This window comes from Saccostrea cucullata, unplaced genomic scaffold, assembly GCF_032062105.1.
Source record: "Saccostrea cucullata isolate Sc308-1 unplaced genomic scaffold, CSIRO_AGI_Scuc_v1 ctg8810, whole genome shotgun sequence".
Classification (NCBI taxonomy): domain Eukaryota; kingdom Metazoa; phylum Mollusca; class Bivalvia; order Ostreida; family Ostreidae; genus Saccostrea; species Saccostrea cuccullata.
In genome coordinates this window covers 9478-24693 of record NW_026926316.1, presented here as the reverse complement: position 1 = coordinate 24693, position 15216 = coordinate 9478, and the positions used below count along the sequence as shown (strand labels likewise).

Below are 15216 nucleotides of genomic sequence, written 5' to 3'. Positions count from 1 at the left end.
ATTGTAAAAGTCAGTCGTCAATTGTAAAAGTAAGTCTCTTCATAAAACTCCAATTAGATGTCTTTCAATTATATAAGTCTGCATTCGCAAAATAATTTCAGCATCTTTTGAATAGTAATGTAGCTCTGGCATCTAGTCGTCTTATAAGCCAGTCATGTGTGAACAGTAAATGGAGAGTAATATACCCTGGTGTTTTGGTCCTAGTTCAGCGTACGTTTTATCCTTCTGCACATAAAGCATATGACTGAATGTTCAAATTGTGTCCTTTTCAAGCTTTTAATATAAATTAAAAACAAGTTTAAGTCAGGTTTACATCTTTTCAGTAATTTCAATTAAAGGCAAAATTGTTCCCATTTTTGCCAATGGTGACATAAAGATACGATTAACCTAGAAAATACAAAGCACTGTGTATGGCCCCATTCTGGACAGAAAGGAATGACTGGTGGGCTCCAATGAAGGCGCCTAACCGCACGTGCAGCCTCCCGACACCAGCTCCGCTGTCCCGATCGTTCTCAGGGGCATAGGCTGCAGTTCCACATCTGACAACTGTCAAGGAACTTTATGAAGAATCAAAAGGAGTCGGAAGAAATTGAACAGACATTTCAATCTATTTTGATTATATCTATATTTGAAAAATTATGAAGACTTATAACATAACATCACATGATAGTTGGTGTGCATAAATTAACGGATACACTAGCGACAAAAAATAACACAAAAACACACTTTCACTCTGCTTACAAAACATTCGTCTTATTTGCCACCATCGATGGCCAGTTCTATCATTTAGTGAATATACACAAATAACACCAAACTAATTAAATGTTATTGGTGCTTTTAAAGCGTTTGGCACATAACACAAAACTTTTTTTTCTGATAAGGGTGTTAAATTTTAAAATAACAGACACACAGACTTTGCACGCACACTGCTCTCAGCAGGAACATCCGCCCCCTTCCGGTTCTTGGCCCACGTGGTCTATGGACGACGGAAGAAGTTCTATATCTGAAGCTGTCGTCAAGGATATCATATTTAAAGTAATTTTCGTTATTTAGGGATTTGTAATACCATGCAAGCATTTTAATCTATAAATAAAACTGGACCATTATATTTCAAATGTGAATTCCAATTGACATGCAAACATTGCTTCATCTTCATTCGACAATTCGCAATTAAATTCTGTGAACGATGCAGTAACCTTGTTAATTAGGAAATACATTTATAAATTGAATGATTAGTGATATATTTATACAAATGGTTAAGCCATTAGATTTTAACACTAAATTGTCTAGGGAATTGCTCTGTTCGCCTGAGCATCACAAGGAGCACCAAGAGGGTGTTGCCGGTCTACATGGGATGCTTACCCCTCCACGGCATCTGATCCCACTCTGATGTTTGTAGACACGTCTATGTTTGCTCCGATTCCAGTTCGTATTCTTTCAGTGGAATAATGAGATACAGTTCGTGATATAAATGTCATAAAACTGGTAGCTGTATCATCCCAACATTAACATGGTTCTTTTAATTTATAATAAACAACAAATAAATACCACTAGGGTGGTTTCGACCTATTCTATGTATAGCCATTTTTTTTTTTCGAAAATGCGTACATCTATATACACTGGTTCGTGAATTCTTACGATTCATCAGAAAATTTTGTTTTCAAAGTTGGGGCTTTATTCGTTCATACGTTTTATGAATAAACTTTTATAGCTTCAGATATGGTCTAGTTATCTATGACTTTAAATCTCAATTTTCAATTTGAGAGTCTAAACTACCTTTTTGAATGTTGCGGCAATCGCAAATAGATCTTCAATAAGTTCCAAAAAATATTTCCATTCCATCCAACACAGCATCAATCAACGTTTGTTTGATTGCACAGAAATGTTGGTCGTGAACACCCTTGGACGAAGGGGGAGGGACTCCATTCCTCAAATGGAGAACTTTATTGTACATTCGTGATTTGATTTGTTCAGTTCTTTTAATGGTCACAAATAGGCTTCCGTAATCCTTCCCTTTTCTTTTCAATTGATCCATCATTTAAATTTCTTCTTAAACAAGAGGCCCATGGGCCGAAACACACGCCTTAGTAACGAGTCCTACTTTCCTCATCATAATGTTTTTAGCTCACCTGAGCCAAAGGCTCAAGTGAGCTTTTCTGATCACAATTTGTCCGTTGTCTGTCGTCGTCGTCGTCGTTGTTGTCGTCGTTGTAAACTTTTCACATTTTCGACTTCTTTTCAAGAACCGCTGGGCCAATTTCAACCAAACTTGCCACAAAGCATCCTTGGGTGAAGGGGATTCAAGTTTGTTCAAATGAAGGGCCAGGCCCTCATTCAAGGGGAGATAATTGGGAATTAATGAAAATTTGATGGTATGTTTTAAAAATCTTTTTCTCAAGAACCACTGACCCAGGAAAGATGAAACTTATGGGGAAACATCCTCAGGTAGTGTAGATTCAAGTTTGTTCAAATCATGACCCCCGGGGGTAGGGCGGGGCCACAATGGCCGACCAAAGTTTTACATAGAAATATATATAGGAAAATTCTTTAAAAATCTTCTTCTCAAGAATAACAAAGCCATAATTGATCATATTTATATGACAGCATCTTCAGGTAGTGTAGATTCAAGTTTGTTCAAACCATGACCCCCGGGGGTAGGGCGGGGCCACAAAGGCCGACCAAAGTTTTACATAGAAATATATAGGAAAATTCTTTAAAAATCTTCTTCTCAAGAACAACAAAGCCATAATTGATCATATTTATATGGAAGCATCCTCAGGTAGTGTAGATTCAAGTTTGTTCAAATCATGACCCCAGGGGGCAGGGCGGGGCCACAATGGCCGACCAAAGTTTTACATAGAAATATATAGAAATTTTTTTAAAAATCTTCTTCTCAAGAATAACAAAGCCATAATTGATCATATTTATATGGAAGCATCCTCAGGTAGTGTAGATTCAAGTTTGTTCAAATCATGACCCCCGGGGGTAGGGCGGGGCCAAAATGGCCGACCAAAGTTTTACATAGAAATATATAGAAATTTTTTTTAAAAATCTTCTCAAGAATAACAAAGCCATAATTGATCATATTTATATGGAAGCATCCTCAGGTAGTGTAGATTCAAGTTTGTTCAAATCATGACCCCCGGGGGTAGGGCGGGGCCACAATGGCCGACCAAAGTTTTACATAGAAATATATAGGAAAATTGTTTAAAAATCTTCTTCTCAAGAATCACAAAGCCCTAATTGATCATATTTATATGGAAGCATCCTCAGGTAGTGTAGATTCAAGTTTGTTCAAATCATGACCCCAGGGGTAGGGTGGGGCCACAATGGCCGACCAAAGTTTTTCATAGACATATATATGAAAATTCTTTAAAAACCATCTTATCAAGAATAGCAAAGCCAGGATTGGTATTGGGACTACTTTTGGATTTAAATTATTAAATAATAAACCAATTTCCACTTTTTCCTAGCCACAGTGCTCAGGTGAGCGATGTGGCCCATGGGCCTCTTGTTCTTTTTTATATTCCCCTCTTTACTAATCTAGCTCTTTGGGAGCTTCGATTCATCAACATTGAATCCAACATTCAATATCAGTGCAATCAATATGGCCCTGTTGCTATGTATACATACATTAATTATGTATAATTTAGATCTATTATTTTGGTCCATCCCCAACTCAAAGCCTTTTTTTATTCAGGAAACAAACTTCAGAGACAATAGAGTTCTGGTAGAGAAAAATATTATTTAACCTATTCAGATGAAGAAACTCCTGCAAATTAAGTTTTACAACTTTATCTTGGTCCAATGTTACGTTTAAAATTCTTGGATTTATTCTTAATTATAGTATACCATACAGTAAACTAACTACACAAAAGTATCCTGAAAATAGAATACAATGTTCAGAGGGTACAAAGGACCCTCTATTACACTGTTTTTGAACTTAGACAAACTAATTTGGCATAAAATAGGATAGATGTATTCTGAAACGAACTCATCAATTTTTCAATATCTGGAGTTTGCCTGTTTTATTCAGAAAAAATCTCAGACAATGAAGTAATGATAAAGAAAATTTGCTTTTGCTTTCTTATGAGAAAATATTCAATCAGCGCTGCTTAAAATTCGCTCTTTTTTATGTCTAATGGTGGATCAGTCTAACTACACAAATGTACCTAAAATAAGGGTGCAGTGTACATAGAGAGGTTCCTAATTGATGTTAAATTTTCATAATAATACACGTACGGTAGTTTTTTTAAATTTCATATGGTGTAGTTTCTCCCCATTTCCAAACTAAATTATTTCACTTCAAATGTATTCAAACAAATAAATATAACCTTCCTTCACCAGCACTCATAAGTGAGCAAGAAAATTGTTAAAAATACTCAAATTTGAACAATAAACCAATATTTAACTTGCAGTCAATATAAGAAAACATCTTTAATAATTTCATTTAATTTATATTTTTAGTTAGCCACAAGCATACACAACATACATGCTAAAATGCAATTATACATGGCAAAAACACATAATAAATAACAGCATTAAAATCAGAAGTGCTGAACATTAATGAAGTGTTATAAATGCATAGTTAACTGCATACTGTAGGACACATTATATATTCTGAACATACAAATCCAGCACAGTTATATAGATATGTCAACGTCACAGATTCATTTCTCCCAATCACAATATCCTTCTTCTGATTAATAAAACATTGTATCTACACTCTCCTATACAGCACCTATGACACTTGATAATCAAACATAAAAAATATTGCCTTTGCCTCTTTGTTAATTAATAGTTAATATAGCAGTTAATTTGTTTTTATACTGTAAATAACCTTTTTTTTTCAAGGAGTCTTTTATTCTATATTCCTGTTTGAAATTATCTGTGACGGTTGTTTTTGTCACTGAGGAAACCTTAAATTCAACAAATAATTTACTTCAATAAATATTACAAGGAAATCAAGGTTCCAAACTTGTAAATAATTCTTGTAGGTGAAAAAAGTTATACAAGTACAATATATTTACTAATGAGTATGAAAATAAGTATTTGGGGTCATGGGCAGCAATCAACTTATAATTATTAAATGTTTGGCTTATTCTAGTAAATAAATATTAATAATTTAATGAAAACTGAAATGAAGCAAAACATTTGCCAAAGGGTAATCAAGTCAAGTGATTCAAACTAATGACATTTGAACACATACATCTCAAAAAAAAGTAAAATTTACAACTTTTCCAAACAAATCTATTCAGGTATTCAAAATGATAAACAGAAACATGCAAATGAAATTATGTCAATGTTATTTGATCAGAGTCTTTAACATGCATAAAATAAATGGCTGGTATATGGTACAAATGTAAACATTATAAGTGACAGTGTGTAGTATGTTAACACATTACAGCACCTATGCAAGATTTCAGTGCTGTATATTGTCTTAGAATTTCGGAGGGTCTCTTGAAAAAAAAAAACACTGTCTGTTCTCCAGCCTGGACTGAATTCCTTTGTAGCTGGCGAGTTATTTTTAAATCCTGCCTAGAGAGACCACCCACACCCTCAGCACGAACACCCTCCTTCCTTGTGCTCCGGTTCTACGGGGCCTGTGTCCTTCAGTTTAACCTCCGTCACTGAGGTCAAAGGTTAAGGAAACAAAAAATAAATAAAAAAAAGCAAAATACTACCAAAACAAATCTTTTACAACATGAAATGATGACCTTTCTTTTTCAAAGGAATTGTTTTTCAAAAATCATTCTGAAATACTAAAAAGATTCTTCACTTTTTCTTTAAAAAGGAATCACCCAAACAAAAATAAAATGAGATGATAAATCTAATGCAATCAACTGAATATGATTATATGACAGGGATATTAAACATTTGACCTTTCAAATGATTCAGTAAATGTTATCAAATTATAATTAATTCAAATCAGATGCTATGATGGAAGAAAAAAATGAATTCCCTTCCATTATCTTTAGAAGACCTCCTCCATCGAGTGGGGTGTTTTAATTTTGAATCAGTAATACCGGTAACAGAGAAGACGAAGAAGAAAGAACTAAAGTGTTGTGTTGTGTTATAAAACAATCCCAGTAAATACTTTTTTATTTGTATGAAGTTTCTGAATATCTACATCATGCATATCAGTTCCTCAATAAGTGTAATCAAGCAATCTATAACTCAGTATCTACCAATATTCAGTTACACTGCCATGCATACTGAAAATAAAGCAATTCATGCAAAAGTGCAAACCACTACCTCAATGCAGAATTTTTTTTTAATTCATCAATTATTTGTACTTTTTAAGAAGAAATGGAGATGCTTACCCTTGCTTGCTTACAAGGTATTATTTGAAGACAAGAAACATTATCAACATTTTGTTGTAATTCTGAGACCTAGAATTATTGAGAACTTCAGGTGTTTTTTATCAGCATGTTCCCGTTAATACAGTATCTGATACCTTAAAACGAAGGTATGTTTCAATACTTATTGCTGATAAATTTTTCACAAAGTCCTGTATGACATAAACTGAGATCATTGGAAGACTTAATGATCTTCTTAGCTACTTCCTGTCTCGACTAATTACTCCTTAAAGATTCCATCTCACTGTGAAAAAAAATTATTTTCTGCTAAATCAGAATTTGTCTTCTTTCCCACTCCCAAAGCAAGCAAAACTTTTAAATGCTCACTAAAAATACAATCAAACCTCGTTATCTCAAACTCGATGGACCAAAAGACCTTCATGATATTTGGATTTGATGTATTGAAGGGTAAATACAATGTACTTAATAATATGTGAATGGCACTTCAAAAACATTTTGACAATATCCACAGCATTTGAGATATCAGTGTTTGAGATACTGAAGTTTAAATGATTAGTCTACTGCAAATGCATTTGTATATACCTTTATGCATAAAATACTTAAGTATTCAATGATACAAATTAATAAAAGCCTAATAATGTATTTACTGAAATACTAATATACTTAAAGATTAAATAGGATCCAAAATTATGTCTTGTAAACCTGACCCGACAATAAATACAAGCTAAAGGCTCCGAGCAGATTAACTCGAGAGAGCCAAACTTACCATTCAGCATCCCTAACTGGGGCTGTCACGGGTAACCCAAATGACCGAGAACCGCGGAACAATCAATTCGGGTGGGGTTTGGTTCTGTTTTTCCGGAATTCGGTTTGGTTCTGATTTGTACAATAAAGTAGGTTTTACCATTAAACAGCGTCTTAAACAAAAGATTTGTTAGTGTGGATATATTTCGACCATTATTATAATAATAATATGTGATTTGAATCATTTGGTTCAATTATTTTTATAGTCAGGATACTACTTTAAACTAGTCATTATGTTACTGTTTGTTAGATTGAAAAAAAATTTAATAATTTAGTTGAATATAATTCAATTCTTGAGTTTTTATTATATTATATTTACTGTGTTTTCACTGTGTTTTTCTACTAAGCTAACTGTGAAATTGATTTTATACCATTTTCGTGTAAACTCGTGTAGAAATATACACGGAGAAATGTGCGATTACATGACGTCACAATAAGGCTACAGCGACGTTAGTAAAAATATACAACATAGGGCAGCGAGAAATTCAAATATTGAGTATATTTTTGGTGCTTTCAAACACGTAAAATGTAAATATAAGGAATGTTTATAAGTTAAGTGCGAATTATTGGTGCTTGAATCACACAGACTTGCACGTAGACATATTTTTCATGAAGCGCGAAATATGCCTACGTGACAAGTCTGTGATTCACACACCAATAACTCACACAAAACTTAAAAACATTCCTTAATTATACACAGACCGAAAAAAACTGAAATCGAACCAAAAAAATTTAGAACCAACCCAACCGAAAGATTATGGAACAGTGACAGCCCTTTCCATAACATTAATCATTACAGGACATCGATAAAGAAAAAGGATACTCTCTCCTTTCTTTGTTTCTGTTTGTTCCATTCCTGGTAATGCTGCAGCGACTCGCCGGAACAACTGTATGTAAAATATATCCCATGTCATACTTCATCTCATTTACATGTTCACAAATAGACAAATAAGGAATAATCTTAGATTTTAAAATAGCTAATGAAATTCAATTTCTTGTTTTGGTTTTAGAATAAAAGTCTCAATAAGAAGAATATTCAACAATAAGATAGCAAGTTAAACAGAAATAAATTTAAGTATTTTAATAACATATGTGAGCCTAAATAATCAGAAAGTAAGATCTTAATTTTAAATACAAAATAGTTGAACTTGACATTCCAGAAAAACCTTCAGCAAATTGCAAAACATACCTGTGATTTCTAAGCCACTCAAATGACCTACCTGTTTTACATTGTAACCAGCCTTTGCACTTGTTTCAATAAACATAACACTCAGCTCTTTAGCTTTCCTCTCTCCTTCTTCTGTTGTAATCTGCCTGAAAAAATTCAAATTTATTACATGTATTATCAATGTAACAATACTATTCCATCAGGCAACAACAAGCATACCCACTTAATTTCTTTTCTTTACAGAAATATCAAACATAAATTATAGATAATAAAACTAGGAAAGGAACAGTTTTATTACCATATGTACATTTTTAACAAATTATGAGTTCAAGGTAATCAGTGCTGCATGCAGTGATCATCACAACGAGCTAGCACAGTTCCTCTTAAAAATACCAAACATAAACTACCGTTTCTAAGTATACACTGATACATGACAAAATTAGAGGAAATGACTGGACCAAATGGCAGACAAATTTCCAAATAATCAGATAGTAACTTTTTCGTTTATATTTTTCAATTTGTACAAATGGAATTTCTCTGAATTTTTACACATAAATTACATAAGCATCTGTCAGTAAAACTGATATTTGTGTCTTTCGAAATTATACCGTCACTGCACTTACACGTATGAATAAATGAAAATTTTATTGAAAAATGTCAGGATGATGTAGGTTTGAAAAGATAACAATCTATTGACATTTAATGATACCTTTTATCCGACAGATCTGTTTTATTTCCGACCAACATAATTATGACATCACTTCCTCTCTCCGTCCTGACGTCATCTATCCATTTTGACGTCTGTTGAAAAGAGTTTGCATCTAGAAGAACAATTATTTTACATTTTAAAGTACATGCCATATTGTGTATTCATTTACAAACATTGATTATCCTAGAAATATAAAATTTCTGGGTTATTTGTTTAAAAAATAATGTAAATAATACCAAGTTACTATCCAGGATATCATACGTATGGCTACATAAAATTATATCTCTGGTTTTCAGGCCAATTTTCTCCAAAACAGATGCAGGAGTGAGGCTCTTTTTTGTCATTTAATAATAGGCAATAAAGTAGATAAGAGAAGTTTTTTTTTTAATATCAATACCCAAATTTTATATAAAACAAGAGATGCTTGTAAAACACTTATCCCCCCCCCCTCCAATTGGAATTTTTTTACATCCAAAAGGGCACAACTCTGTCAAAAATGGCAAAACAGAACTTGACCTAGATATTCATCTGATAAATCTGTATACTAAATTTCATTTCAGTATGTGTAACCTCTGCAAAGGAAATGAAAGGAAACTGCAAATAATTGAAATTTTTCTAAGTCCAAGGTGCATAACTCTGTCGAAAATGGTGCGATCGTACCCAAAACAGAACTTTTTTAAAATAGGTAACCAAGCTCTCCTTGAAAATTGCCACCAGAAGTAAAATATGAGTACTAAAATACAAATAAGGGTAGAAATTTTCTTCAGGATAGGTCCCCACATTACCAACTTTTTATATTTAAAACAACAAGATGTGTTTCTGAAACACAATGCGCCCTGCAGCAACAAAGTTCAAATCAAAAGCCTGAAAGGCTTCAATGGCGTCGAACAAGAAAACAATTTCAAAAGATCTGCAGATAGGTCAAGTGAGTGACTCCGTTAACATAATAATAAAATTTAAAAAAATAGTCTTAACACAAATACAGTATAGGGCCTGATAGCCTTGTGTCCTGGTCCGAATGAGTCAGGGTTCGAATTGACCAGACATCGTCAGAAATGTCCATCCTCTATATCAATCTAATTTCTTTTCAGTCAATCGAAGAAATATGAAGGGTTTCATAAATTATTTTAATTAATTGCCATTGTCAGAGCGTTGTTTTGTTGTATAGTGATTGCATCTTAACTACAACCATGACTCTAATGTTACAAGTACGATCGACTTACGATAGGGCGCGGTAAACAAATGGAGGAAATGGATAAATACAGTAATACTGGCATTACTGGTCAACATCGTCGGTTGTTCGGATAAAATTGGATTGAAGATCGTAAAAGTAAAGCTAAGATTAAGAAATTCAATCTTTATAGTCTTGTTGTATTCGTGTTTATTTTGTAATCATTTTACCGTATTTAAGATTGTTTGTATTACATTAATCGGTCCCAAAATGTGATTCATGTCATTCGACACACCCTCTCTGTAGAAATTCATCCGCAACAACCATAACGTTTTTCTTGCGTAAAAATTAAACATAATATCGTTGTTTTGTAGTAGTATTAATTGAAGATACAATTGATTTACTTTTATATTCAAGCTATTATTCATTGTGAACGTTTTAAAAGAAATTGGTTTACAGCTGTTGCTATTTTCTATTGCGGATGCATCCACTGACACGTGCGGTCGCGTAAACCTGATTGATCGCTAGATGACGATCGGGCAAGCCCGACGCCATAAAAAACTATTTTTAGCATTAAAGTCACAAGGTCATTGATCTTAATGTCATTTGAAAGAACTTTATTAGTGGAATATGCATATGAAAAATGAAGTCTGTATCTCCTATGGTTCAAAAGTTATGACGAAAGTTCGAAAAAGCTATTTTTAGCATACAGGTCACATTCAGGGTCAAAAGTTCATTGACCTTGGTGTTATTTATATGAGCTTAATTAGTTAGGTAGGCATACCAAATATGAAGTCTCTATCTCCTATGGTTCAAAAGTTATGGCAAAATTTCGAAAAAGCTATTTAAAGTATGTAGGTCACAGTCAAGGTCACAAGGTCACTGACCTTGGTGTCTTTTGATAGAACTTTAGAAGTGGAGTATGCATACTAAATATGAAGTCTCTATCGCTCAAGGTTCAAAAGTTTTGCCAAAGTTTAGAGTTTACAACAGAAAAACAGATATTATAAAAACAGACAAACAGTTGAACAGACAAGACAAAAACAATATATACATTGGATCTATTGATCTGGGGACATAAAAAATGATAAAATTAGGAATTCAGCTACCTCAAACCAGATGCATGTGGGTCTGAGATATATATATATATATATAATGTCAATTTTACGTAAATGGCCTTATACGTGTATAATTAACCATTACTGATAAAGAAGAGTCACATGAGCTTGATATCGAAACGTACTCACTTATTTATATCATTCACTAACAAACAGTACTTACTAGTTACATCATAAAAACAGTACTCACTAGTTATATCATACACTACTACTGCTACAGAAGAATCCCGTATGTAGCTTGGTATCAAACTTCTGAACCTCTCTTGTCCAGCTGTATCCCAAAGCTGTAGTCGTATCTAAAAATAAAAATTACAAAGTATATGCCTAGGCTTATATAAAAAAACTGCTTACAGTATGAAACTACTGCCAAGCAATGTATCTAAAAAAAAACATACTACATGTACTTACAGTCCTGTCTTCCAAATACATTGTCTTTGATAAAAAGTCAATTCCTATTGTTGCCTGTAAAGATAAAAAAAATATGTTAGATTTCTTATGTTACTGAAAATACAATTGTGTATTTCCCAATTTCGTGATTTTTTCAGTGTTTTATTTCATCAAACTTCATTATAAAAAAAAAGTTTATTAATTTGAAAATTAAAATAAAGTCCATTTACACATGACATGTGCTTGATTGATACGAAATGTTGTTGATAAATACAACAAACACATTTACGAAACGAATTTTAGTCTAGGCTTTCTGTCCTGACAATAACATAAATGTCCACAAGTGACCCAGTCAACATCAAACAGAATCCTCACTTCGGTTCGTATCTTCCATGACTTTGGTTTCAGTAGTATGCAATTAGTGAACTTCAATCCCAATTGAATATGAACTCAATGTTAATATAGCGATACAAATCGGGATCAAAGTCTGGTTTTTATGCACAGCTTGAAACTACCGATTAGCTTTCAACAGTCATTCTTTTTATTATTTATAGACTCCTTTACATTAAAATGCACTTGTCCAATTGGACAAGTGCCATGCAATATATCTTGTCCGTATTTTCTTTTCACTGGTACCGGACAAGCGTTAATGTCGAGCCCTGTATATTCATATACCTTTATAACATATATAAGACATGTTAGAGATAAAAGTTAAATGAGAAGTATACTGTGAAATCACAAATTTTCTCAGGGGTTTAATTTTTGTTGTTTTCGAGGATTGAATTCATGTCCACCATGTAAAATTTTATATACAGTATTAAACATACATATATCTGTTCAATAATTCTTCATCGGGATTCCACAAAATCAAAATCCCATGAACCTAGACTTTTTCTTCAAACCATGAAAATTAAACCCCACAAAAATATGCGATTTTACAGTAAATTTGTACCTGATAGGTGTTGTCAAAGCTGTCGTACATAAACCTTGTAATTAGAGAGGTCTTCCCAACTGAAAATAAGTAAAAATTCAGCAACTTCAAGTTGAGATCAAGATCAAAGAGTTAATCAAAATTTTATGAAGTTGAAATTTGGTTCTTAAAAAGAACTACAGAATGGATGTTTGAGATAATATGTTTTTAAGAATTCCTTGTCTCAGAAGAAATGGATACATTACAATTTACATGCACATGTAAATTTTTTTTTTGAATGACTCAATGAAGTTGTAAATATATCACCTTACCTCCCATTTCACCAAAAAGTGATAATTTGAATTTGTCAATTCGATTCCAATCAGTCATTTTATAAATCTAATTTTCTTTTTTCTAAGTAGCATAAAGTCGTGTTTCTCTTGTCAGTATTTACTAAGTGTCTCCACGCTGGAAGTAGGCAACGAAATATACACACGCGCATGACTCATAATCAGATTGCGTTTTGTTTACAATGTCGAATTTTTTTTCAAATTCGGAACACCTGATGCACATGAACTTTTTGGTAAAATGTCGGAGGAGACAAATATGAGACCCAGCCCTAACTGAGACGTTGCAGGATGTGTGATGAGATTACTTGACACATAAACTGACAGGTTAACTTACCGCTCTGCTCCCCCAGAAATACCAGCTTAAATTTCCTTAACGGGTTGCCAAATTCACCCGAGGAACTCATTGTGGAATAAGTTAATTGTTAATATCACAGTTACAGATACAAATCAGCAAATAAATCACAAATCTCATATATATTAAATTAATTATAATCAGTCTTGACGTAGACACGTTTGATGAACCAATTCCCCTCAATGCGCTTGCGTGAAAATGACGGAAGCAAATTCTTGGTCATAACAACGTTTGCAAGGTTTTTTTTTTAAATTACTAAGGCGCGAACACTTGAACTTCAACAAAATTTTACATATTTTCCTTCCTTCCTTACTTACTTCATTATGCCTGCCACCCCTTTGGGGGCATAGGTCGCTGACAAGATTTCTCCAGGCTCCTCTAATATCTATCCAGTGCAATCGTTTTTTAATTTATTTCTTTCCAGTTCTTCTCCACTCTTTGTATGCCTCCAAATCTATCCCAGGCGCGGATCCAGTAATTGAAGTTAGAGGGGGCGCCAAAAGTAGACAAGGGGTCTGGGGGCCGCCTTGAGGCCCCCAGTGGGTCCAGGGCAAAGCCCTGGTGGGGGCCCAGGGGGCGAAGGCCCCGGAAGCTCCTGGATTCTAGAGATTTTGTATGGTAAAAATGAGGTCTACCAAGTAGACATATTTAAATTTTCTAGACGAAACCGTGATTTATGTTAACTTTGACAACTTTAGGGGGGAGCGCGCCGGGTGTGCCCCCCCCCTTAAATCCGCCACTGTATCCACCAGGTGTTCTTTGGTCTGCCTCTCTTTCATTTGTCTTGGGGGCTCCAGGATAGGACTTGCCTTGTGATGTTATTGTGGGCCTTGCATAGAGTATGCCATATCCATCTCGACCTTCTCTGCATTATTTCTTCTTCTCTAGGGGCTTTGTTTGTTCTTTGACACAAATCGATGTTGCTGATTTGGTGTGGCCATCTTATCTGGAGTATGCGTCTCAGACAAGAGTTGATGAATGTCTGGATCCTGTTTGTTGTTGTGACAGCCATCCTCCATGTCTCAGAACCATAAAAGAGTACAGCCTAAGTAACATTGCTGTGAAAAAGCCTAACTTTGGTGCGTGTTGTAATTGCCTTGGTCTTCCAGATGTTTCCAAGTTGCAGGAATGCTACTCTGGCCTTTCACTATTCTTGCTTTTATGTCCGCTTCCGTTCGTCCTTGTTGGTCCACTACGTTATACTGCCAAGGTAGGTGAAATGTTTTACTTCCTCTCCCACTTTTTTCCCCAACATTACTTTTACTATTGGAAATGTTCAGTGAAAGGCTGGTTGCCCCCCCCCCCCCCCACTTTATACTACATGAAAGTGATTTAAGGGAAATGTAGTGTTGAATATGACAAATGGGTACTGAGAGAAGTTGGCATTGAAAAAAGTTGGCCTCTAACCCCCCCCCCCCCCCCCGAAATAGGGTTTTCGAGTTTGAACAATTTCCTATTTTTTGCTTGTCAACTTTTTCAAGTAATTAAAAAAAAATTTTCTCTGGCTGCCCCCTCCCCCCCCCCCACTTCCAAAAATGATGCTACGTGGCTGTGTATATATCCTTTCCATCTGTAACCAATGAAGTTTGTGATGGTGTGTTTGCTTTTAAGATCTTTGTTTTTGCAATATTGATGTTGAGCCATATGATATCTGTGCTGATGTTTCTGTCTCCGTTGTAATTTTCTCCTGCATTTGTTCCTGAGTATGATACGAGTGCCAGGCATAGGTCATCCACGAAGTCTAGATCATCTAACTGTGACCATGGTGACCACTTTAATGCATTTCCCCTGTTGTCTGTGGATGATTTCATTATCCAGTCTATTGCAAGAAGAAACAAAAAATGATGACAGTAGCCATCCCTGACGAACTCCTGTTCTTACTTCGAATGGCTCTGTCTGACAGTACTGTTGTCCTCCATGTATGACC

The 15216-nt window shown here is 34.4% G+C and overlaps 1 protein-coding gene across 4 annotated transcripts; it reads right to left on the bottom strand.

The window, feature by feature from the left end:
• Positions 1–356: 356 nt before the first annotated feature.
• Positions 357–13481, bottom strand: LOC134271367 (ras-related protein Rab6). Of its 4 annotated transcripts, none has more exons than XM_062753580.1 (8): positions 13272–13481; positions 12630–12688; positions 11699–11752; positions 11481–11586; positions 9002–9113; positions 8345–8438; positions 7948–8011; positions 357–539 (listed from the first exon to the last, which is right to left on the bottom strand). In XM_062753580.1, exons 1-8 carry the CDS (start codon positions 13339–13341, stop codon positions 463–465), a joined length of 636 nt encoding a protein of 211 aa, XP_062609564.1. In that variant the 5' UTR covers positions 13342–13481; the 3' UTR covers positions 357–462. The 4 variants fall into 4 exon arrangements, with proteins under 4 accessions (XP_062609564.1, XP_062609565.1, XP_062609568.1 ...); XM_062753581.1 differs by lacking the exon at positions 357–539 and adding an exon at positions 601–1009; XM_062753584.1 differs by lacking the exon at positions 357–539 and adding an exon at positions 601–1003.
• Between the last annotated feature and the right edge of the window lie 1735 nt (positions 13482–15216).